The sequence below is a fragment of the Pseudonaja textilis genome, chromosome 1 (genome assembly GCF_049901715.1).
Source record: "Pseudonaja textilis isolate UNSWEBS1 chromosome 1, rPseTex1.2, whole genome shotgun sequence".
In the NCBI taxonomy this organism is placed as follows: domain Eukaryota; kingdom Metazoa; phylum Chordata; class Lepidosauria; order Squamata; family Elapidae; genus Pseudonaja; species Pseudonaja textilis.
The window spans coordinates 154,503,854-154,529,866 of record NC_141990.1 but is presented as its reverse complement, the minus strand read 5'-3'; the positions used below and the strand labels follow the sequence as shown (position 1 = coordinate 154,529,866).

The 26,013-nt window shown below is 36.0% G+C and overlaps 2 protein-coding genes across 3 annotated transcripts in view; one reads left to right on the top strand and one right to left on the bottom strand.

Moving 5' to 3' along the window:
- Positions 1-296: 296 nt before the first annotated feature.
- On the bottom strand, positions 297-14,327 carry CCT4 (chaperonin containing TCP1 subunit 4). Its single transcript, XM_087938638.1, has 14 exons — positions 14,021-14,327; positions 12,588-12,640; positions 11,201-11,290; positions 10,412-10,520; positions 9,434-9,576; positions 7,718-7,839; positions 7,512-7,644; positions 6,374-6,513; positions 5,881-5,977; positions 4,687-4,797; positions 4,313-4,443; positions 3,993-4,227; positions 720-833; positions 297-452 (listed from the first exon to the last, which is right to left on the bottom strand). Exons 1-14 carry the CDS (start codon positions 14,157-14,159, stop codon positions 438-440), a joined length of 1,632 nt encoding a protein of 543 aa, XP_087794764.1. The 5' UTR covers positions 14,160-14,327; the 3' UTR covers positions 297-437.
- Positions 14,328-16,585: 2,258 nt separating this feature from the next.
- The window catches only part of COMMD1 (copper metabolism domain containing 1), an 88,049-nt gene continuing 78,621 nt past the window's right edge, over positions 16,586-26,013 (top strand). For both annotated transcript variants that reach the window (XM_026712854.2, XM_087939334.1), the window contains exon 1: positions 16,586-16,790. In XM_026712854.2, the coding sequence (XP_026568639.1) occupies positions 16,599-16,790 (192 nt within the window). In that variant the 5' untranslated portion in view covers positions 16,586-16,598. The remainder of the gene's footprint in view (positions 16,791-26,013) is intronic.

Sequence of the window (26,013 nt, the reverse complement as noted above, 5' to 3'; positions counted from 1 at the left end):
CCTCGCACTTGTTTGGGAAATTTCTCTTGCATTAAAAAAATACACTAAGTTAAAAAACACTCCGAAATGCATGTTAAAGAATGGGTGAGAAAATTAGTAGTTAAGATTACTAATACTTTACTTTAAAATATTATTTAAATTAAAATTACATTATTTAAATTTAAATTACTTTAAATTCCTTGATTTAAATTGAAAACAGGTATTGAAATCAGTTTTAAAAAAGACCGCAATCCTGCCAATTTAAGCAGTTTTTAGCTCTGTAAGCTTATGATTGAAGAATTTAAACAAAGTCTGTCTTTTGAAGTTGAGGTTTTATTAACTTAGATTGACAAAACATGAACACAACCACAAGTTAAGTAGGTGTCTAATGCAGGAGCCAAGTTCCAAACATAGGATAGTGTACTAGTTAAAGAGTACTGCCCCTTCCTTTAGTCATTTCATCGAGTGTTTACCTGTTAAAAAAAAAGACATAAGATATTATAGGAATAATACCACAGCATAATTTGTCAACCTTTTTCTCCATAATATAGTATTCTGTTTTCAAAAACAATTGCACATGCCTAACTATCCACATCAGATTACCATAACTATAATTACAAAATAATTTTCACCCAACATACCATTATATTATGGTAAGAACTATCATTTTGATTTTAAAAATTAACAAAAATTAGATACAAAAGCCGTTAGAGCAATTGAAAGAATGTTAAATAGCTTACCACATCATCAATCTTCAGAATGCTGCGAACTGTTTCTGTAGCTAGGGTGAGAGCACTGATCGACACCAATAAAGGCTGGACCACCAGCTCTTCCAAGATATTTGAAATGCCACCCTATAATTTAAAAATCACAATATCAAAGTACTAACTATTATCGGCAAGCATCTTAAACATGATATCATGTATTTCTAAGAGCTTTCATGTGTTTAAGGTAAATACATTTATACCTTTTCAAATGTCTGTACTAAAAAATACTCATCCAGTACGTTTTCTCAATATGCTGTACCCATTAGCAAAATTCTGCCACACACACACACGCACACACACACACAACTATGCAAAAGTATCCAATCTGATTCTGCTTATTCAGCAAGAAAATGACCCTATTTATGATTGAACTCTTTCTTCATTGAAAACAGAACTGCCAATATGAAATTGCTGTTACACAAATCTATGGTGAGGATATCCTTAAAGTACTGGCTATAATTCTTACTTTAAAAGGGATATTACAGAACTTTAAAAAAAAATAAAAAATGTCAGCCATAGCTCCTAAGAAGTAGAGGTCTCTTGTGAGAAATTTTATATATGCATATGTGTGCATGTGCATGTGTATATGTATACATATACATATATATGAAGCACTGCTGCCTTAAACACCAAGCAACTGTTTTCTTTTTAATGATGCTATTATTAGAAATTACATATTAAATCTGTGAGAGTTGGGAGTTTTACAACTAGTATGTAATTCCAGGGGAGTGACTTCTTTTTAAAAAATCAGACCAATAGGAATACAAGATCACTGAGCTTAAAAGTCATTTCTAGGTATCTCAGACAAATGACATTTTTCAAATTAAAGAAATAAACATTCTGACCATTTTTTTCCATATTTAAAATAGGGAACTAATATAATATAAACCTTAATTACAGAGATGATTAGTGATTTTGTAAATAAATACAAAGAGAAAATACAACTTAAATAGAAACAGTTTCCCTGAGACTTTTTTTGCAGGAAATAAAAGGTTTTTTTATGCCTATTTTATTGCCAACACAGTAGGATGAAAAATCACATCAACTTTATTAAATTATGCAAATAAGATCAACAAGACTACAGAGGGCAACACTTCCTCATTTTAGAAAATATTCAACAAGGGATAATGAATGATCAAAAAGCCCAGGAAATAGAGGAGATAATAGAAAGACCAGGGAAAAAGATAGAACAGATAAATCAACAAATAAAACAAGAAGGACAAGGCAATAAAGATTTATGAAATAATTCAGGGAAAATACATACTAAAAGACCAAAAAATGCTATTGGATCATTAGAAAGGTACTCTTGAAAAGAAGATAGGACTTGGGAAGACCCTCTGGAGGCTTGGTAGCAAAAGATAGTAGAGAGGGAAGGAATGTTTAGATTAAACAGGAAAGGGATAGACAGAGATAAAGACCCAAGGGAGGAGTTTGGGAGGCAAGTCAAAAAACAAATAAGAATTGAAATACTGAAATGGACAAGAGATGATGGATAGAGGAAATGCTTTATAACACAAGATTGGCTCTATTAGGAGCTAGAACAGAGGCAGAAACAAGAAATAGGAGGAACATTAATGCATATTTCTATAAAATATACTAAAAAGCTAGATGTAAAGATTAGATGTTGAGAGATGGTGCCACTATGTATGTTTTAATGATACTGTTATTGTCATCAGAATGGCATTCTAACATACTGAACAATTAAATAATGAAAGCCTATATTTTAGCATAAATATGTATAACATTACAATTACATAATTATTAAAGTAACAAATATTATTACCATTACTTGTATCCAAATGATACCCAGATGCCTCACTGTTCATGTACTGATATTCAAAAAAACACCCTTCCTCACTTTCACTTTTAACATAATTTAAAACATTTAAAAAGCTATTTTTTGTTGACATATACCAATTACTCTCTCTATGTGACTGCCATTTAAATTGACATACCTAAAACCCATAGAAGGAAGTATTAGATATAAGGCTATCTAGCAAAATTTCAGCAGGACACAGCTCCTAGCCAGCTTTGCCAATGTTCAAAAAACCCTTCTGATGGTGTGCGAGGTGGGCCAATTCCTTTGGGGTGAAGTGGTTCCTCAGATAACCTAGACCATGTCATGATTGGCTTTAAGGTGGTAACCAACACCCTGAATTGGACCCAGAAGCATACTTATACTTAATAATACTATATATTTTAATTAGTTGACTAGTGAAGGGACTAATGAAGAGAAGATGTTTTTAAAAATCCCCTCCCCATTTTCTATTCCCATTAAATTATGCATAATTCAGTATTTCTTTTTGAATGAAATATCCCTTCTCAAAATAAGGGCTCTTTAATGGAATTTAATTCATGAGGAATTAGTGTGGATGTTCATATATGATGTATTAACACCGCACATACTTGACTAGCTATTGAAGAGTGACTAAGACCCAGCCTCTTTCCCTACCTTCCTTCCCTACCTTCCCCTATAAGCAAACACGACTCCCCCATCAAGTTTGATGACACTGATTTACTTTGGCCAGATAGGTTTGAAGCCATACACACAACAGAATCAGCAGTTTCGGATGGCCAATGTGGCAGACATAAGAAAACGACTATCTGCCTGAATAGCAACTATTGTTAAACAGCAGAATAAAGTCTATGAGTTATATTGAAATGTTGCCACCCTTGTGCCTTTATGCACTTTATTTTCATACGTGGAACGTGCAAGTTGCATTACAGATCATGCTAGAATGCTCCGACTTCCACAGTGTCAAGGGCAAAAATAGTATTCTTTGTTGAAATGCTAATTGCAAAAATTGTATATGTATTAGAAAGAAGCATCAGGACAAAAGCCAGAGACATGCATTTAAGTTGCTATTATGTGACTTGTGGGATTGTTGAAGTGAATTGCTATTTAGCTGCCTGTTTGTATAGACATGGCTATAAAAAAAAACATTCAGTCACAATTTCCATTATGGGAACTTGAAAAACTACTTCAGTTATATTGCCACTTGCTAAAATATCTAATATTCTAAGAGCAAAAAGGATTTTGTTTAACTGACATTTCTAACTTGAGTCACCCAAACCAACACAATATAACTACAAACCTATTGCACTTCTCTGCATTGCTGCAATTTATATTGTAATATCAATCCACTGAATTATGCACAATGCAATAAATATGAAAAATAACACTGGTGCAGAATTTTACAAATATCAAATGTGGTACATCACTTATTTTATTAGTTTGCAGATTACCTTTCTGACATTAATGCCAGCAGTCTTCTCTCCTTGTGCATGTCTGTTTCTCAACTCTGTAACAGTGGATATCGGATTAAGGCCTGCATTTTCAGCCAGGGTAGATGGAATAATTTCCAGAGCCTCTCCATAGCCACGAACACAGTAAGATTCCATGCCACTTAAAATACGAGAATATTCATTCAAGCGTAATGCCAACTCTATTTCTGGTGCTCCACCACCTGCAATTAGGGCTCTGAAATTAAAATTAAGATGCATCTTAAGATGTAGTTTGCTAACTTGAATGATGATTTTATTGGTCCAAAAAGATGATGCAGTACCTTTTCTTGACCAAACAACGGACAACACACAAAGCATCATGGATGGAACGCTCAGCCTCCTCGATCACCAGTTTATTAGACCCTCGTACCACAATTGTTACTGTTTTTCCAGGGCTAGCACAGCCTGTAATCTGAAATACAAAACAGGCTCTATGCTGAATATTCAGATAAGAAAGCTTACTGCTTTTGGGGTCACATTTTAGAGCTATGAAAGCACTGATAACAACAAAATGACAGTCTCAGTTTCCTTTTCAAGAGTTTTCCTTTAGTTCTTAGCAAGGAGGGCTTTTGTTTCTTGTTATCCTATAGAATCCATTCAAACAGTTTTAAAAATTTGCTTTAACTTCAGAACAAGATGACTAGATTTATCCTACCTTAACTAGCTTTCCAGATCCATTTAAATTAACTTCTTCTGCAAGTTCTGCAGATCCCAGCATGTCACCAGTGAACTGATCAATATGAGCAACTGGCTTAGTTCCAATAGTCTTTAAAAAAAAATACACAAATACATCTTAGGTTAGATATGTAATTTTTTTCAGAATGTTCTGTAGTGTGCAAGCAATTGGAAATCAAAAGGCAGGTAAACTTCCCAAGCAGATGTCAAATCTACTTCCAGGCCTGAATGAAAATAAATGTGCATACAGCTCCATGATGACACAGCTTCCCCATCCCCCAAAAATGATAAGCATACACTCTTGCTTATTTGTTCATAACAGAGACAAATGTACCCTAACATGCAGAAGCAGCCTCTCCTCACTTCCAGAGACATTATTTTTGCTCAAAGAAGAGCGGAAATCTTCTCTGAGAGGAATGCAAAACAGTAGCTATTTCATTCCTTTAAAAGCAGGGACAAACTGCAAGACTGAGGGAGTGAGAAAACAGTTTATTCATTTTCCTACCCACCACTGCCACCTTGTCTTCTATGAAAACACATACATTGGCCATATACAGGACCATAGCCACATATATACTATTTTAAAGTCCTCAGTGGTGAGTCAAATCTATCAAGATGCATCATAGATATGAACAAAATAGTGTAAAGAAGCAGATACTTCAGAGTTACAATATCTGGGCTGATTATGCGTCTCCCAAAGTAGCTTCTCGCTCATTCCCTTTGCTTACAACTAAGCAATTAAGAAAATGCATTAATGTGGAAAATACATGTATTTGTAACCTCAACTACCTAGCTGTTTGTAAGAGAGCACAACTGAGGGAGCAGAATGGGAACAATTCTACAAAGCACATGTGAATATTTGATAAATATATGTGCACTGGAAGTGCCTTACCACCGAACCTCAATCAATTTGTTTGGAAATAAGACCCATTATAAATTAATGACACAGCTTCCGAGAAGATTATTCTGTAAAAGGTCTTAGAAATCTTCAGAGAAGCTACCTTTTAAGAAAATAGCTATTTATAGACTGCTTTTTATTATAGCATTACAAATGCCAAGACAGATTCATTCACTGTTACAATCAATTTCAATTCATGATTACTCATGACACTGTCAGGATTATTATATTCCATTACTTGAGAATTAATTCTTTTCAAAAACCTTATTATCTCACCTTACATATAAATTCAATGTCTTCTCTTTCAATATCTTTTATCACCATAATCTTCATTTTGTTCAGGAAATGTAGAGCCAGATCACTTAGAGCATCCCTACAACCAATACATTTGATGTGGTTTATTAATACATACCATCACAGCACTGCATTATCAGAACTATTCTGATCTGGCATAAAATGATTTCAAAACTTTAGAACAGAATTTTGTTTTCTTCCTACTCTAATCCTACTATCAAACATGGGTTTTAGATATTTCCCAAGCGTTCTGGAACCATGAAATTAATTATTTTGCTTCCCCATCTCATTACCAAGTACTGGAAAATACTATAGTGTTAAAAAAGTCTCATTTCCATTGTTTTTAACTTATAGCTTTAGCAGTATGCAAACTCTAGGGAGTTTGCATATATTAGGTATGACAAGAACAATTTTAAATCTAAGAAAAAGCTCTAGTTAAAAATGAATGAAATATGAATCATTGAAATAAACATACCGTAAAATGGATTTCTGAATGAGTAATACATTGCAACCTGTCTTCTTAATTTGCTTAACTAAATTCAGAATGTAGGCTCTCTCTTCACGCAAGACTCTATCCATTTGAGTGTAGTCAGAAACAACAATCTGGTTATCCATCTAGGAGAAAAATTTAAAAAGAATGTTAAGTATACTCGTACATAATAGACAATTTAATAGCTATGCCACAAACCAATTACATGAAAATAAAGGCTTGGCAAAGTAGTAAATTACAGCTGACATTTTAATTATTTTAGGCACAAAAGATCTATTTATAGGCATTATAGTTCTTGTCAATTTGTTTCATTTCTATAGAACACTACATTAGGGTGCCTTGAGTGACTTCCAAAAACAATTCTTTTAGTGGATGGATAAACTGTGATTTTCATCAATGAAATAGTTAACAAGACTGAATTCTAACTTGCAAATTCTGTAAATTGTCTGTCCCCAGAAATCTGCTGTAGTTATGGATAGTTGTAGGAAAGGAAGAATGCTTTAGTTGTATGAGACAATGTCAACTTGCATAATACTGCATTTAGTCTTATGTTGAGAGGATTGCTCAAAACAAATTGGACAGATCTTGCTTTGTGAACCTAATGTATTCTTTAACAAGCACAGATAGGCAATCTGCAATACAATCTTACATACTGTTTAATTTTTACTAATCAAATACAAGATCAATACTTTAGAAACTTTTTTTAAGTTACAGGTAGGTCTCAACTTACAATCACAATTGAGCCCTAAATTTCTATTCTGAGACAGTTCTTAAGTGAGTTTTGCCCCACTTTATGACCTTTCTTGTCACCGTTGAATCACTATAGTTAAAATTAGTAACACAGTTGTTGAATGAATCTGGCTTCCCCGTTGACTTTGCTTGTCAGGTTGCAAAAGGTGATCACATCAGCCCGGGACACTGCAACTGTCATAAATATGAATCAGTTGCCAAGCATCTGAATTTTGATCATGTGACAATGGGGATGCTACAATGGTCATTAAGTGTGAAAAACAGTCTTTGTCACATTTTTCAGTGCCATTGTAACTTTCAACGTCATTAAATGAACGATTGTAAGTAGAAGACTCCCTATAATTGATTCAAAAGAACAAATTAAGCAACTTACATCTGTTTTTGGAGCAGATAAGCAAAACTGAATGAGACCTATTTTAGCTTTTTCCACTCTGGTCACTCCAGTATTGGCCACTCTTTGTGTAAGGACCAGCCCTTCAATGAGTTCACAGTCATCAATTGTGCCCCTAAAAATAAATATTCAGTGAACAAGCAATACAAAATAAAAATACAAATATTCAGAATTTGTCTAACTCTTACCCAAGTTTTTTAACAATTTTAATGTCTCTAAGATCCACGCTGCTAGCTGTAGTTGGATCTATCACCTTCATCACAGCTTCAACACTCATTGGAGAAAGGAGACTAGAATACTGCGACACAACCTGAAGGAGCAGTAAAGATTTACTTAACATGCCTTTTGTTTGTCCATTGTATAAGAATTTCACACAACTTTATCTTTTTAATTATTCAAAACTGCAACAGGAATTAATTTATCCAATTGTTTACATAGAATCTAAGCCACACCATCCAGTTGACTCTCTCAATAGGTCTCCTGAAGCAAGCTCAGTGAAGCTTAAAGTCAAGACTGGAGGTAATTAGCTGAACTCCAAGGGGACAGCTGCAAAGCTTCCTTTCCTACAATACTCATTATGGATGTATGATTCTTCTTTCTTTCGTGTATGAAATGGCATCAGCATCTCCAAATGAATGTATTTTGTCCAGACAAAGGAACCATAACAAGGCAAAAGACTTCTATGTTTAATCTTATATGTTTAAGCAATCCAGGAGAGGAGGGAACAGACAACATTCTGATGAGATTATATTGGTGGGCAAAGAGGAAGAATCTTTCTCATTCATTTCTTTAGTGCTTGTGCCATGATTTCTATAGATTCTCATAACTGCATCTTAGTTATAAGTATTATATATTGTGCAAATTTTACACACAGGATGACTTCATTAAATCTAATCAAGTCAGCAAATGGAATGACAAAAGTTTTTGTACCTCAAATAATTGTAAAAATGTTGATAGGTATATTTTGATGAAGTCATGGAAATTAAGTTATTAAATTACTATGAGAATTATATCACTAGCATTCAATAGGAAATGATGCTGAATGTTTGTTGAAGGTTGAGATCTTCATAATCAATTTGAAACTAAACATATCCTGCACACTCTTATACAATACTGATTGATACCTAGCTAAAAAAAAGTAGCAATCTGCAAACTGTTTTAGAAGACATTAGTCTCTTATTAATCTTATAAATTGTACATAAAAAATATATATATATATATATATATATATATGATATATATATGAAGTCTCATTCATCATCTTCAGGCTTCTGTCTCGGCTCTGTGCTTCTCAGAGTAATGGAGATTTTGCTTCCTCCTTTAACTGCCAGTGTGGGATCTTGATTGGTGGGGCTCTGTGTTCTGATTGGGTGGGGTGTGTTCTCATGGTAGGGGTTTGCTGTGTTCTGATTGGTTGGGGGTTGTCTGATTGGTTGAGGCGTGTTCTGTTCAGGTGGGGCTTGTTGTGCTCGGTTAGTCTTAGTTGCTGGGGATGAGCAGGTTGTGATCTTGCTGTTTGCTTCTAGTTTGGCTCCTGCTGCATCTTCATAGTGATTCAAGTCCCACCCCACTGGCAGTTAAAGGAGGAAGCAGCTGCAATCTCACATTACTCTGAGAAGCACAGAGCCGAGACAGAAGCCTGAAGATGATGAATGAGACTTCATCGAAACGCTGCCTAGATACTTGAATCTTACGCTGGAGAAACCCGAACAACCAAAGATCCACATACAAATACCAGAACCTCAGAAAACAAATATATATATATATATATATATATATATATATATATATATATATATATATATATATATATATATATATATATATATATAATAAACAAAAGTATATATGTACCAAATAAACAAAAATAAAAACTTATCAAGTGTTTTCTTTCCAATACCCACCTTAGAATTCAATGCAGTAGTTGCACTGTTAAGGAGGGTTTCTCTGTCACTCAGTTCAACAGGCTGTCCCATGCTGGTCAAGACTTCAATGCCTTTTTCCAATGCCTTCTGGAATGACTCCGAAATGATGGTGGGATGAATTCCTAAGCAGAGTTTAGAATACAAATTTATTCAATCTATCATCAATACACAGATATTGATCTACGATATCAACAATCTGATCTCATATATTGATTTCAATGATTTGATCTCACAGAATGATTTCAAATCAAGCTGTCTGTAAAATAATTGCATAAGTAGTAGATAGATGGATAAAACCAAGCTTAGAATAGCTAAGGCTACTAAAAAGACTGATTTTAAAAATGCTTCATTTTGGAAGCAAAAAAAATGGCATAAAAATAAATCGTAACAATAATATAATACAAATTCAACAGGAACATAATATAGCTTTCATCCATACGTAGCATACTATACCCAGTCTTCCAATTTATCTCTAAAACTATTAAGCCTACATTAGCCATATAAAACACACAGAGAATTATTATTTTTAATCCACAAAACTCTTTCTTTTCATGTTCTTGTGGAAGGGATAACTGGTTGCTTTAGTCATATAAACAATGAAGCCATTTTGTTATACTAAAATTTCTCGTTGTTGTACTTTGGGTTCCCTCTCCCCCCGCCCCATTATCTGAAAATGTCTAATCAGGTGCTTGCACATTGTTTAGGAAACAGGTGCTCAGTTCCCAGCTCTGCAACTTGTTATTTGATCTTGGCGGGCTGTAGCTTTTCATATAATTCAGCTGGGTTTCCATCATCCACTTCTCCCCAATCTCCCCTCCCAAAGTCCAAGTGACAGCACATGGAGTTTGAACAGGTGAGATGCAGCCATGACAGCCAAGCTTATTACAAAAGATCATCCAGGCTATATTTTATTATTTCACATTACATTTCCATATGTAAAACTGTACATAAACGTACCTTTCTGAAGAAGTCTGGAACAAGCATCCAGGAGAGCACCTGCAATGATCACAACTGATGTAGTGCCATCTCCAGCTTCAATATCTTGTGCTTTTGATAATTCCACCAGCTATACATTGTCAAATGTTGAAAGAAAAAGTGTAAATTCCTCTAAAACACTATTAGAGGTTTTCATTAACAAAAATCATGCAATATACAAATGCACACATTTCTAGGCTGCATGTCAATGTACCATAGTAATTTTTTCTATAAGGCAGTGGCCCCCAACCTTTTTTGTGCTGTGGCCCAGTACCAGCATCACAAAATCATCCGCGGCCCGGTACCGGCATCAGCACGCATGGCAAGGCGAGCCGAGCGACCGGCCAGCCAGCCGTCCCCCGCTTCTCCCCGCCACCTTCAACTCCTCCTTTGTACCTGTGTCGATGGGCTTTGCGACGGCTTCGGGACGGTCACTCGGCTCACCTTGCCATGCATGCTGAAAGAATCCGCGTGCCTTAGTTTTGTTCGAAGCCGCCCTCCCCCTCGATAAAACTAAGGCACGAGGATTCTTTCAGCACCCAAACGCCGCTTTCTACCCGGAAAAGCTCACCGGAAGCACTTTTTCATCAAAACAAGATGGCAGTGCCCAGCAAACCGGCAGCCCAGTAGAAACTGTTCCACGGACCGGTACCGGTCCAGGGACCGGTGGTTGGGGACCCCTGCTATAAGGAATATAACCATCATAGTAGCTAGTGTAATTTGGTTTTAGTTTTTGCATTGACATAAATTTAAAAACTATGTATTACTTACCATTTTGGCTGCAGGATGAAGAACCTGCATCTGCTTCAGAATTGTTGCACCATCATTTGTGATTGTCACATCACCTTTACCATCTTGGATCTACAAAAGCACAATCAAGTTTTTGGACACCAACTCAAAAAAGAGAAAATCTACAAACAGAATACAAGTTGAAGCATCAATTTATATTACGCATTATAAAGTACAAACCATTGGTACAAACGTAGCAAATTACTATTTAGCCTAGGGTTAGAAATATTTTCAGTAATGTTCATGGGCACTGCTACATCCAAGGAAATTTCAAAAGCATGAAACCTCATGAAATTTCCTATCTTAGAATATTTTAGCTAAATTATTTTTAATAATTTCAATGTTAGATTCAACAGACACCAACGAATGGCACCAGACTGATAATGTAACCTTTGCTGTTTTCAGTACCCATTCTTTATTAAGGTTTCCGTATCTCATAGATTCCCAATTGTTTGCCTTGTTAATTTAGCTCTCTACAGTTGCCTCCCATACACCTTCTCATGCTTCTTACCATTCACTTGTTACATGGCAAAGTGTACAAGATGGATGTACTTGAGGTTGAATGAAAGTACATTCCTTTCATTTTATTTCATGTAAAAATCATCTGCCAAAGATTTATTGGCAGTTCTTTTTATAAATATGGTACATACCAAATAAAATTTCTATTCTTTGTTTCTCACGACACTCCCTTTAACTTTTTAAAGTGCATGTAGTTACATTAACTAGAATAGCTGCCCAATATCTATTTTACTACAATATTTTAAGCCAGGGGTTTCAAACTCACATCGTCATAGCGGCATCACGACATATTGGGACTTTTTCCCCGTTTGTTAAACCGGGTGAGGGCGTGGCCAGCTCGTAATGCATTCAGCCCCTGGGCCACGAGTTTGACAGCCCTGTTCTAAGCCCTTCCCTTTATTACTTCTGAAAACATATACAAATATTCAGCAACTTCATATCAGTTTTCAATGGGTCTACACATAACTCAATTACTATTAAGCCTCTGCAAAATATTTGAAAGTACGCTACTATGAGTGTACAGAAAATATTAATAAAAGTTGCAGAAAGTATTAATAAAACTGCATCTTCAGGAAAATTTGACATGGCTGAATCAAAGGGTGAGTGCATATGCAGAGTTGCTTATTTTTTGGTCCAGTAAAAATGCTGTCTATGAATGAATGGGAAGACAACTGGTGAAAGCTTTTGAAGTAGTTCATCAAGCCTTCCTGGAAACAGTTAATTTACTGATTCCAGAATGTTTTGTTTTTCCTAAAGCATTCTGCAAAATATCTTTCAAATGTTCTGCACAGCCTTATTATAAGCACAAATTACATACACACACAAAAAAACCTCCAAGCTCAAAACTCACCATTTTATCCATTCCCTTTGGCCCAAGACTTGTCCTGACAGCATCCGCAACCGCTAAAATAGATGAAAATAAATTTATATACCCAAAGAAATTTACTTCAAATGCAATTTCATTTATTGGATTTGTTATGGCTGCCACTTCAACTGACCACAATATGATATAACGTAATAAATTTGACACTAAACCCTTTAGGATGTTTAAAATGCTGGCTTCCACAAAAATACAATAAACTGATTTATATTATTAAGCCATGACGTTTATGGTTTGCTCAATAAATTCCACCTTCTTTAGTTCACATCACATGGACCAAAAATGAAAAATCACAATATGCATGCCAAATTTTCAAAGTATACTAACTCAAAAAATATTTCAAAGTGATTTTTATACTGATTCCATGTATCAGCTGTCATAGCTTATTCATGTAGCAAACTAAAGTGGAACAAATCCTGCTTTTGTATAATGTATGGACTCAATCACTGTATAGAAAGAAAACCAATACTACCCCAAAAATAGCAACAGTAATAGTAAAATAATGTTATTTTATAATGCTGTCTTATATTAATTATATTTTAATATGTTGGATAGTGTGAGAGGACCATTTCAATTCAATTTAATTATATATTTTATTACTTAAAAACAAATGTTATTTGACAATAACATGCAACTCACATTCAATATGAACACTAAAAAACTAAAATCTGATTAAAGGATCATTCTCCCCATATGAATTTGCTTTTGATCCTCAGTTTTAGTTTTACTTGCATCTGACATCACCCGGAGGAGGATCCATGAATCTAACAAGCCACAGGCCACCCATCACCTTTCTGGAAAAACACTCAGGTTTGTTCCAAGCCTTTTCCACTTAATGCCCTCAATCTTAACCTTTAATCAAAGTGACAACATTATGGTTTACTGCGCTATGCAATCCAAGAAATATTTTCTTGTACAAACGTTTGTCTTTTGTTTCAAATCACATTGGAAACATTCAGGACAATGACACCCATTACACTTTCTAAAAGTGGAAAAGAATAGGAAGGGATGATAGCAATCTTCGTGGCCACAGGCTGCAGTGTCATTCGAAATCGCTCAACAGTCTGAATATTGTATTCTCTTCTACTGGCGCGGAATACAATTGGAAGCATTAACTACCACGAAACGAATGCAATGCATCTTCCCTTTCATCAAAAAAAAAAACAAAAAACAGGGTTATAAACAGCAAATCATAAATTATTGCTGCTCGCCCCTCTTTATCTTCAACGAGACTCCGGAAGAGCCTCAGTTCATTCCAACAGAAGAAGCGGAGGGCCGAGGGTGTGGTCTGGGTGCTTTAGGGCTGGGAGCCCCTGCCCGAGCCCGCCAGATGTCAACAGACCAGTCCATTCACCCTCTCCCCGCCACCCCCTTCCTATAAAGGCCGTGGGATCTCCCATCACCTTTGCCCGCAGAAATGTTGCTGAAGCGGATCTGAGCGGGCTTATCTTTATCCTGGTAAGAACCGCGATTGCCGCCGTGGTTGCGGTTCCCTGTGGCCGCATTCAGAAAGGCCCCCTTTGTGCTTGCGTTCTCCGGCATGTCTGCGCCCGGATGGCCGCTCAGTCTTCCGATGGAGATGGATTCTTTTCCCCCAGTCCCGGAACCTGAACCACCAACGCCGATCCGAAGCTTCCAGAAAGCGCGCGGCAGCAGTTGGAGAAGAAAGGGCCTTTCATCGGTCCCTCAGGCCGGCGCTGAGAATGACGTTTCGTAGAGGGCTGTCTTTGTAAAGTGCCTGAGTTCCAATAAAACACCGGAAAGCGTTTTTTCAGGTCTTTCCTCTGAGAAAGGAAAGAACGAATTTGGCTTGTGTGCATAAATGTCTTCCAGAAGCTGAAGTCAACTATTTTATATAGGGCAATAATACCAAACAGCGAATAGGATAGGCGTCAAAAGCCACAGGCTGCAGTGTCATTCTAAATCGCTGAATGCTGAATTCTCTTCTATTGGCGCGGAATACAATTGGAAGCATTAAATTTAACTACCACGAAATGGAAGAAGAGTTTTGCTACAAGAAAGGAGAATATTCATAGACGGTAATGGAAGCTAAATTATTGAATTTATAATTAATAAAATAATTAAAGAAAATCAAATGTTGTAAATTGCAAAGCACAAAATAGAGAGAAAAATCCACATATTTATTCTACAATTTTGTTTTCTTTCTCTTGAAAATAATCCGATATAAAATGAATGGGATTTCAGAGTAAATCTGCATAAAAATACAGACTAGTAGAGATAAATGAGATTTAAGAACCAAGTTTTAAAAAATCAGCTTAACTTTTCAAATGGGAAGAATACTTTCAAAAGCAACAAATGTTACATAACTACCGCAAGCAAATCATTAATATTGGGAGGTTTCTTTATGCCACAAATTCTTAAGTGTAAAACATCTTTGTTTTACTTATCAAATGTATATTTTATTTTATTGCAGTGGTCTGAAAGAATTGTTTCAGAATTGTTGCAACTAAATGTATCATTTTAATATTACAAAATTATAATACTAGAAGAAGTATATAGATCCGTTTGATGATTCTTTTCATCCCAGCTTCATATGTGAGGAATTTTTTTTAAACTATTTTATTACAAAGCAAAGATAAAGTGAGAGAGAATTCTGTTCAGGAGCATTTTCAAACAATTATAAACTGACTAACGAGGGATTGAAAGTAAATTGCTCTTCACAAAATCTTCCACAATTTTAGTAGAATATTATACTGTAAAATACTATACTATATACACTATACGCTGCTACACCAAGGGTCTTCAAACTTGACAGCTTTAAGACTTGTGGACATCAACTCCCAGAATTCCTCCTCCAGTCATGTTAGCACAGGAATTCCGGGAGTTAACATTCACAAGTCTTAAACTTGCCAAGTTTGAAGACCCTTGTGCTACACTACTTTTATTTGACCAAGTGTGATTAGAGACACAATGGAATGGAATAGAATAGAGAATAGAATATATGGAATAGAATAGAGAATAGCATAGCACAGAAGCTGGAAGGGACCTTGGAGGTGTTCTAGTATCTATTCCAGCCCTCTGCTCAGACAAGTGACTGTCCAGTCTCTTCTTAAAAACTCCAGTGAGGAAGCGCCCATGATTTCTAAAAGCAAGCTATTCCACTGGTTAATTGTCCTTAGTTAGAAAGAATTATTGGAGAATAATTAGACATCCTCTTTTTTGTGGCAGCCCCTCAAATCCTGAAATATTGCTATCATGTCACCCCTAATTCTTTTCTTTAGACAAGCTAGACCCAAAACCTGCAACCGGTCTTCATATGGTTTAGTCTCCAGGCCTTTTAGTTGCTCTTCTCTGAACTTTTCCCAAAGAAAAGTTTGTCTCCGATGCAGAATCACTCAGTGTATATGCAAGGCAACAGAATAATCATAATGCCAATAAAATGGATGTAGTAAAGAAAGTAAGAATAATACATTTATACAACATATACTTATGTTCTCATGGAAAAATGCTAGAGACACTGGACCAGAGGTGGTATTCAGAAGGTTCTGACCAGTTCTGGAGAACCGGTAGTGGAAATTTTGAGTTGTTCAGAGAACCAGCAAATCCCACCTCTGACTGGAGATTTTACAGTATCCTTCCTCTGCCTCGCCCTCCAAGCCATGCCCACAGAACCAGTAGTAAAAAAAATTTGAATCCCACCACTGAACTAGATTGTACAATATTTATATGTGCAAGGTATAATAAGTCCCTCTAGGAGGAGATAAGCACCTGTATAAATTTGATTAATAAGTAACGTCACGCAAACATGTAAAAAAAACCTCGCAGGCTTGTAGGTCAGAAAAACATGCTATAGAACTCGTATGCCATGCATACAAGGAACTCGGCTTTTAATTCCCGTCACCAAAAGGGGGCGCAGCTATCCCCAGGAAAGAGCGGTCGCCTTCCAAAGAAGAGTTTTTGTCCCCGCCCGGCTCCCATCATCCAAGTCATTTCAGGTCCAGTTGAGCCTCTTCAAACAAGATGGCGGCTTCCGCGGAGCATCCCTTGCCTGAGCCTGCCAAGCCCTTACTCGGGCTTCTAAATGGTATCGCTCAGGCCACCTTTTATGGCAACACAGAGATCACGGAGGAGCTGCTGCGGGAGCAGCTTTACCCGGAAACGGCGTCGCAGGAATTTGGGGTTCTGCTGGCTAAAATGAAAGGAATCGTCAAGGTAACGGAGGCGGGGCTGCTAGGTTGGTTGGGGTGGAGCAGAGCGGTGCAAACGGGGGCGGGGGGACGGGAGCGGGGCTGCGGTGGTCGCAGAGAGGCCGGTTGGGCATCTGGGTACGAAATAACACAATAAAAATCTTTGCCATGCCCGCGCTTTTCAAAAGCACGCGAATTAAGCACACTTTCCTTGCATGTCGAAGTGGGGGCAAGAGATAGGACCAGCTGGCTAAAAGAGGTACCCGATGCTCACGGCAACTCAGATGCGGATGAGAGGCAGGATCGGGGTAGATTTATTTTCCCAAATCCAGTATCACTTAGACCACTTATATAAAGCAGTTCTGGTCAGATACCCTGGTAGCAATGCTTCTAGAGAGCGCAAGTTTAGGGGGTGCCTGCCCTGAAGAAAAGAATGTCTTTTGGGGGTTTATTTCTCCTCTTCTGGAAAGGGCAGCAAGGAGGAAATCCCTGAACTTCAATCCCTTGTTCTCTTCCAAATGCAGCCAGAGGAGTAGCTTTTCCTCCTCAGAGCAGCCGCTGCCTCTTCTCACTTATCTGTGCTTATCTACAGCTTGCTCACTTGTCAAGGCCAGGCCTCCTGCTGCCATAATTCAGAGAGACCCTGCAGGCTTTTTCCTTACTGGAGTTGACTCAGATCTGATCAGGGCTCTTAACACTCTTGCTCAAGGCGTGACCTGACTGGAGGAAATGCCATTTGCTCCATTTCACTCTCTTCTCCCCAAGGGTGCTGTGTGTGGAAGTCATTTCTCCTTGCCACATTGTTCTTAGAGGAATGGCAGTTCTTTCCATGCATTGATCTCCAGTGTTGGCACTGACAGATCTCAATTGCCAGAATTTCCTACATTTGTTCCTTGGGTCGGTGCAATCTTGGATTTTAAAGCTTGTAACATCTTTTTCTAACTTGAAGCTAGAATTTGAAATGCATGCAGCTTTTCTTAGAATTTGAAATATAATTTCTACATCTAACTTTCAATATTTTTTGCTTCAAGAATGTCCAGCGATACTTTGAGAATGCCCAAAGGGAATTTCTGGTGAGAATTCAGTTTTGAATGAAGGTTCTTTTAGCCCTGAATAAAGTATTTTTCCAATTTTAGTGAGCTATTTTCATCTGTTTAAAATAATGTTGAGAAAAGGCTTTTTGAAAAAAATTAAATACACATTTGGAGAGAGTTATAGGGCTTTCCCTGAGTATATTGTATGTAAAAAGTTTGTATCTTTTTTCTGCCATCAATAGAAGGACTGCTACAAAACCACTGGTAGTCCTACACTTACAACCACAATTGAGAATGGAACTTCTGTTGCTAAATGATGTGGTAGTTAAATGAGCCTTGCCATGATTTTATGACTTTTGCTGTGGTTGTTAATTGAATATGGTTTCCCCCAATGACTTTGCCTGTTGGAAGCCTCTTGGGAAGGTTTACAAAAGGCAATTATGCTATAAATGTTGCATTGATATTTATGGTATGACATGATAGTTTAAGGTATAAATGTTATTTTATTCATTTTGATTAAACGTATTATTGAAACCCAGCCAGTGTAACTTTTAAACTAAGACATATTGTTAAATACATTGTATGAATTGAGCCAACTATTTGTAAGAAAGCATGAATCTAGCCAGTATTTATCTCCCAAGCCTGATTTGAAACCAAACACCTTCCAGGGATTTTATTACCCTTTGCATAATTGCAAAGAAAGCATAGATAATTTAATAAAATTATTTTGATATTTTATAGAAAATATCAACAGAAATTCAAATAAAGAACTATCTTATAGAATAGAATAGAATAGAATAGAATAGAATAGAATAGAATAGGATAGAATTCTTTATTGGCCAAGTGTGATTGGACACAGGAATTTGTCTTTGGTGCATATGCTCTCAGTGTACATAAAAGAAAACATAAAATACATTCATCAAGAACCATAAGATGTAACACTTAGTGATAGTCATAGGTTACTGATAAGCAATCAAATCATAGTAGGAAACAAAACTATAAATTGTAAAGATACAAGCAACACAATTATTGTCATAAGTGGGAAGAGATAGGTACTAGGAAGGATGAGACGAATAATAGTAATACAGTCTTAGTAAATAATTTGATAGTATTGTGGGAATTAGTTGTTTAGCAGAGTGACGGCATTTGGGAAAAACTGTCCTTATGTCTAGTTGTTCTGGTGTGCAGTGCCCTATAGCATCGTTTTGAGGGTAGAAGCTGAAACAATTTATGTCCGGATGTGAGGGGTCTGTAGATATTTTTCACAGCCCTCTTTTTGACTCGTGAAGTATACAGGTCCTCGATGGAAGGCAGGTTGGTAGCAATTGTTTTTTCTGCAGTTATAATTATCCATTGAAGTCTGTGTCTGCTTTGTTTGGTTGCAGAGCCAAACCAGTTAGTTACAGAGGTGCAGATGACAGATGATTAGAATGTCCCACAGCTGCTCGTGGTAAAGACCAAAAAGCATCTTTTAATGTTGTATAGCAATGGTCTAAAATATTCTTGCCTTCAGTGAGACAATTGACATGCTGAAAATATTTTTGGTAGCTCTTTCCTTAAGTTTGCTTTCTTAAAATCTCCTAAAATAATTTGAAATGAATCTGGGTATCAAACTTCAACCCATATAATCTGATCAGATAGAGTTCGTAATGCATTGTTTACACAAGCTTGTGGAGAAACATACACAGCAATTAGGAGAAATGAGAATTCTCATGGAGAATAGAATGGTTTGCAATTGATAATTAATGTCTCTAAGTCCACATCACAGAATTTCTTTAATATAGCTATATCTCTGGACCAACGCCTGTTACTATATAAATATAAGCCTCCTCCCTTCTTTTTACCAAATGTTTCTACAGTTGTGCCTGCTCTTTGTATCTGAAATCCTGGGATATGCAGGCTACTATCATCAATTGACTCATTTAGCCAGGTTTCAGTGAAGCAGAGAGCTGCTAAGTTGTAAAAATCAGAATTGCATCTATTTAAAAGAAGTATTTCATCCATCCTATTAGTGAGTGAATGTAAATTAGTCAGAAAGAGTGAAGAGAGAGAGGCCGCTTACCCCTTCTTTGCCTTCAGCTTCTCCATTTGTTTTTGTTTATCCATTGTTCAGAGGACGTTGCTTCTTCCTGTGTTAGAAACTCTTCTGCATTTGTAAAGATGTGGGAGGGGGTGAAGTCACAGAAAAGTGCCATCAAAAAACATTCCCTGATGCTTAGTAGTTGGTCTCTTGAGTATGAAATCCATAGAAAATCACAGAGAACGATAAAAAACGGAAAAACTGTCAGAGAACATTTCATCAAGGCTGCCATCAGCGGTGCCATCTTTGATGTCACCACCAACGGTAGTTCTGTTTTTCATTTCTTAAAAATTGCTTTTAATTTAATTTTAATTTTATTTATATGTGTATAGATAGCATATGTATATGTATGTACAATGTATATTTTCAGACCACTTCTGTCTGAAAAGTTTATATAACATAAAACCCTACATACATATTGTCCTGGTTTCATTCTTAGACATATGGCATTTAGTTTTAACTTGCAGTAGCAAATTAACAATAATACAATCGGCATACAAAACTAAGAAAAAGTAACACTTTTAGTGAAAGGGAACATAATTTGAGATAATAAAATATTCGATTCATTCTTGTTTAAAGATTACATGCTAGAACCTTTATTCAGATCTTTTTGCTTGAACAAAAGGGACATGAAAATTAAAAGCAAAATATAATAATTCACAACACTTAAATATTTTGTTTCTGAACATTGCAGTTCTTATGTAAATAGAAATATAGATCAATTTCTAACTATTGTGGTGCCAAAATGATTAAATGTACATTGTGATGTCATAATGTGAGCTCCACTGTTTCATATTTGCATTACAATGTTGTAACATAAATACTACCTATACAAACGTAATTGCATGCAACCTGGTTGCTTATATGTAAATAAAGATAATGCCTGTCACCTTGAATTTGGAGCAAACCAGCTGATGGTGTTTGTGCCTTCCCATAGTGGGTGACGCTGTGCCTCTGAACATTGGATTGCCCTTTATTCTCCTTTGGGTAAACAGAAATAAGATTATCCATGGAAATAATAGTCTTCCTTTCCTACTTGATTTCTGGCTGTTTCATTGAATAAGTCAGTTTACTGACAAAATCATATTTAGGTAATGAGGATCTTATTCTAAATTTCAAAACAATATTTCATAAATAAAAGACATATAAATTTATACTGAATTTGAACACTTGCATGGTGTGATTCAGTGCAAGTACTGTAGATCAGGGCTGTCAAACTTGTAGCCTGCAGGCCAGATATGTCACACCTTGGCCACGGCCGGTTTAGCAAAGGGGGGGAATCCCTATATGTCACGTGATGACATGAGTTTGACACCCCTGTTGTTTTTAACTTAAATAATTAGTATTTGGGTTATTTCACTTTCCTCCGCTAGATGGCAATGTAATATACAATATCAGCTTTGGTGCAAAAATTGCTGCATGTTTGTTTTCTTTCCAGTTCTCCTTTTCAAATCTGGTATGATTTACACTGTGATTTAGCATATGACCTCTCTGCTAATAGCTATAACACATTAAATTATACAACAACCTTCCTTAAAATGCAAGAAATATTTTACACAAGGTGTATTGCCAGATTTTTATCTTGCACTTTAATCTTTTCAGTTGCAAGACTGGTTTCAATAAATGAAACACAGTTGTTAAAGGCTTGCTATTTGCACAATACCAAAAGCATGGGATTAAGAAAGGCCTTTGTTTCTGCAATATATCGAAATATAATTAATGAAGGATCCAAATAATTGCAGTTAAGCAGTGTTTGTGAGGCAAATAGAGTATAAAGTAAATAATCTATTATGTGGGCAAGATAGAAAATGTGAAGTTAGACAATTTTGTAGACATTTTATGTTGTATGTAATGAGAATTTTCTGAAAAAGTTTTAAGTCAGATCTTAGAGTACAATATTTAAGTTTGCAGGTAATTGGCAATAATAGTGTCAATTATTATTCCAGAATATTTTCCCCCAAATCTTTACTATAAATAAAAACTATTTTGAGGATCTTATAACAGTGGTTGCTAATCTTTTTCGGCTCCTGTGCCGAAAATTGTGTGCGCGCATGCTCATATGCCAGCACCCAAAAGGCAATGCGTGCTGGCCCTCCCATGCCCCTTGTGCATGCACACGTGACCCCCCATGTGCACTGCACATCTCCGATGCAGCCCTGGCCCCTGCGCATGCACTCCAGATTCCCGACAATCAGCTGTCAGGTGGCGGCGTGCACGCATATGCAGTGGAGCTCTTCCAGGCAATCTCTCGCATGCCGGCAAAAGTGGCTCTGCATGCCACTTCCGGTACACGCACCTGAAGTTCACCATCACAGTCTTATAAGAAGCAGTCATATGATAGTACAAAGGAGTCTGTACAAATATCTTTAGGTTTATTAATATATATATATATATATATATAAACACACACATATATACAGACAGGAAATAAGGTATGAATCAAAAGAATGCATGCATCTATCTGCATGTGATTGTTAAGGGAGAAATTTATTTTAAAAAGGTTGGTAAGGTAATGTATACAACTGGTTGTACGTTGCAATTCACAGTATAGACTTAAATTACTTCTCACATTAGTAGAATTACGGTATCTTATTCCTATCTTATAGTTTGTTAGAATAGCTTGTAATATTTGCCCTAGACATTGTCTCGTTCTTGATGCTCTCTTCTTTGACCTTTCTTTTTAAGGTGATTTTACTGCAGATCCAGTCCTTAAGGCAATTAATTATTCATATAATACAAGCTTTCTACTATTAAATAAAATTAGACTCAATGGACACCCAGAGAAATCAATGAAGGTGAAAGAAAAAAAATCAACTGGCACAGGGGAGAGAAAATGGAATAGTCAGAAATTAAGAGAAGCATAAAAGCAAGAAAGAAGTCTATTCAGACCTTACCCAAATACATCATTCCTTGATTTAGTTTGAAAATTTGTTTGAAAGTATCTAAAACTATAAATATTAAGGAGAATCTGTGAAATTATGAATGCTAAACAAAACCATTTTTATTCACCATAATCTATCAATCTCTCAATTTAAGAACTTTCTTCTCTGCATTAGTTTTTTCCCCTAAATAAAAATGCCAAACGATACAATACTTTTGTGATTTTCAGCCTCTTGATAATGTCTGCAATTCATTTGGAGTTTTCTAGCACTTTGGTTGTTGGTCAGTTTATGCTTCTAAATTGTAATATTTGCAATAGGATAAGCAAAACAACATGTGACTGCATCCTGAAATAATCAGTTCTGGTTTGTTTCTCATTTTTATTTTGTTCCTTTCCTAATTCACTTATATATTTGTCTTTTACATACATCTTTGCAAGCAGTGCGCATATATTAATTTCATCAATATTTTACATACATTTTGTTCAGGAAACTAAAAAAAAAATTCCTTATTTCCTAAAATCTATAAAGACATTTCTTGCACACTCTGCCACCAGTTTATAGTTGCAACAGCAAAGTCTAATTCTGTCCCCAAAAGTGCATAGTTCATGGATTGTGGAGGTGCAGGAAGTCATGCAGTAGTGCAACATAACGAAAAGAAATGGAACTGATTTGGGGGAGTCTTTGGAGAGGACTTTATAGATGGTCTTCCAAAAACAGTCTGTTCCCAGTCCTATCCATTACATCATCTTAGATTCCCCAACAAAAGCTAAAATTGTGCCACTAAGTTTGATGGATTTGGGCACTGCAGGTTTAGGATATTGGGGCCTCAAACATCCCTCTAATTGCTAACTAAACTTGGAAAGGATTGTTTTTTTCATAGATTACTGATTGACTGATAAAATTGCTTAAGAAATCTATACATACAGGTTAAATATGTTGCCATAGGAGGTATTATTGCACCTGTTCTCATAGTAAAAGGAGCCCAACAGGGTTGTATCATTGCCCTCTCCACTCTCCATTATTTGAAGTTCATATTGACTCCAAAGTGCAGGCATTCTCAGAATTCCACCTTTTGTTATTGGACAATATTTTTATATACTCTGTACCCTCTGGATGCCATCATTGTCTTACAAGGCAGATCAGTTTTTGATGGAGTCTATGAGTTCAAGCAACATGTGGTCATAATGAAAATTTAGAAGTTATTTGAAAACAAAAGTGGTTTTGTTTCCTGTGCAACATAACTGCTTTCACAGTTGGAAAATCAATGGCATTCAAATTGAACAGATTAAGATTTTTACATCTCTAGAAATTTATTTTCAGTCTGTTCTTTTTTGGAAACAATAAGTGGGACTAATTACAGCTCCTACCAAGCAGACTTTCAATGCCCAGACTTGCTAGTTGTAACAGTAACTTACCTTCTGCAGGAGGTAAATTATTTAGTGCTAGGCTACTGAGTCTCCTGCACAACTTTGCACTTACAGTGATAAAAGGATTTTTAGTAGCAACTCAATTAAAATGTATAAGAATTATATGAGCCATGGTGGCACAGTGGTTAGAATGTAGTATTGCAGGCTCCTTCTGCTGACTGCTGGCTGCCAACAGTTTGACAGCTCATGGTTGACTCAGCCTTCCATCCTTCCCAGGTTGCTAAAATGAGGACCCAGATTGTTGGGGGCAATATGCTGATACTGTAAACCACTTTGAGAAAGTTGTAAAGCACTGTGAAGCGGTATATAAGTCCTAGGTGCTATTACTATATTTGTATGCCTCAGTTTCTGCCAAACATACATACTCAGTTGGAATTATTCTGTATTGCTATGAGGCTAACATGAGAATCTGTTTCATTATATATTGCTGAAAACTAATTTCTTGGGGTGGATCCTTGATTTAGTCAAGGCATTTACCTCCTAGGGAAAAATGTAGTCTAAAATTACTCAATGTGGTCTTTCAACATTATCCTTGCTAATGCTTGTACCAGAGTTGGCCATGGTAAAGGTCAAACACAGAGTCTTTAAATCAAAAATTCAATCATTATTACAAGGGTCTCTGTAGCAGATCTTTTGGTCTATCTAATTTATCATTCACTTCTTCCCACACAAAAGGACATTTAATGTTGTGCCCTCATGCACATTGGAGAGGAGAGTTAATAACATCTCCTATTCTGAGCCCCTCTCTCCATGCTAGGATAAAATCATGAAGACAATTCTATTATTGTAGTGTCCTGTATATTATTCTTTAAATTAGGTGTTATCAGGCTCAAGTGAAAACATATATGGAGCTCAATGGATTTTTTTTTCCAATTTCAATCCTTTTCTCAGAAGGTACTCAAATTTATAAATACAGCAGCTTATTCAAATTTCCTTAAAATGTGCATTCTAATTCTTTTATTTGATAGTGCACTGAATGAACAAAATGACAGTGGTGATTAAAAAGCAATACAGTGCTGCAGCAATTTGGTGAAGAAGGAAAGAATATGAGTTTGAAGATAGAATTTTTGGGAAAAGCTACTTTCATAGTAACAGTGTTAAATATACCTTTACACATGGTTCAGAAATTGATACTAAGTTTGGAGCGTCAGGAACTCAATTAGAGTCACTCTGGTTAAACTTGTTTTTCAATTTCCCTTACCTTAAAGGTCATGCTTTAACCTCACTTCTAAGTCTAAAGCTACTTCATATGTTGATATAAAGGGGGCAAAGAGATAAGCAAGCGCTTAAATGTAAGAACTCATTACTAAATTTTTCCTATTGAGGTATTTATGGCATTTAATTCTGCTTTTCTGTTTTACATTTTATTATGGATCACAAGGATGAAAAGCTTCTGGAATACCAGATGTTTGAGATATTACAAAGAATGAACATTTAGACTTCCATCTGATGTAGGTATTTAAATATGGAATTTAGGAAGTTAAGACTGAGACAGGGTATGATACCATAGTAAATGATCTGACAATATTGCTGCTAATCTAAAAATCAGGCCATCATTTGGATGGACAACCATACTCCTTAAATTCCATGATGGAATACGAATTTAAAATGTATAAAATCTTGTAATAAAAGATTATATAATATGAATAAATGATTTTCAACTTTGCAAAATAGTCTTTTGAAAAATGCAAAGCAAAGTAATAGCACTAACGTTTATCTGATATGTTTGCTTGTGGAAATAGTTAAAAACTTCATTTTAAACTGAGTTATACAAAGCTTATTACTATGAATCATACTGACATAATATGGGACATATAATATAACT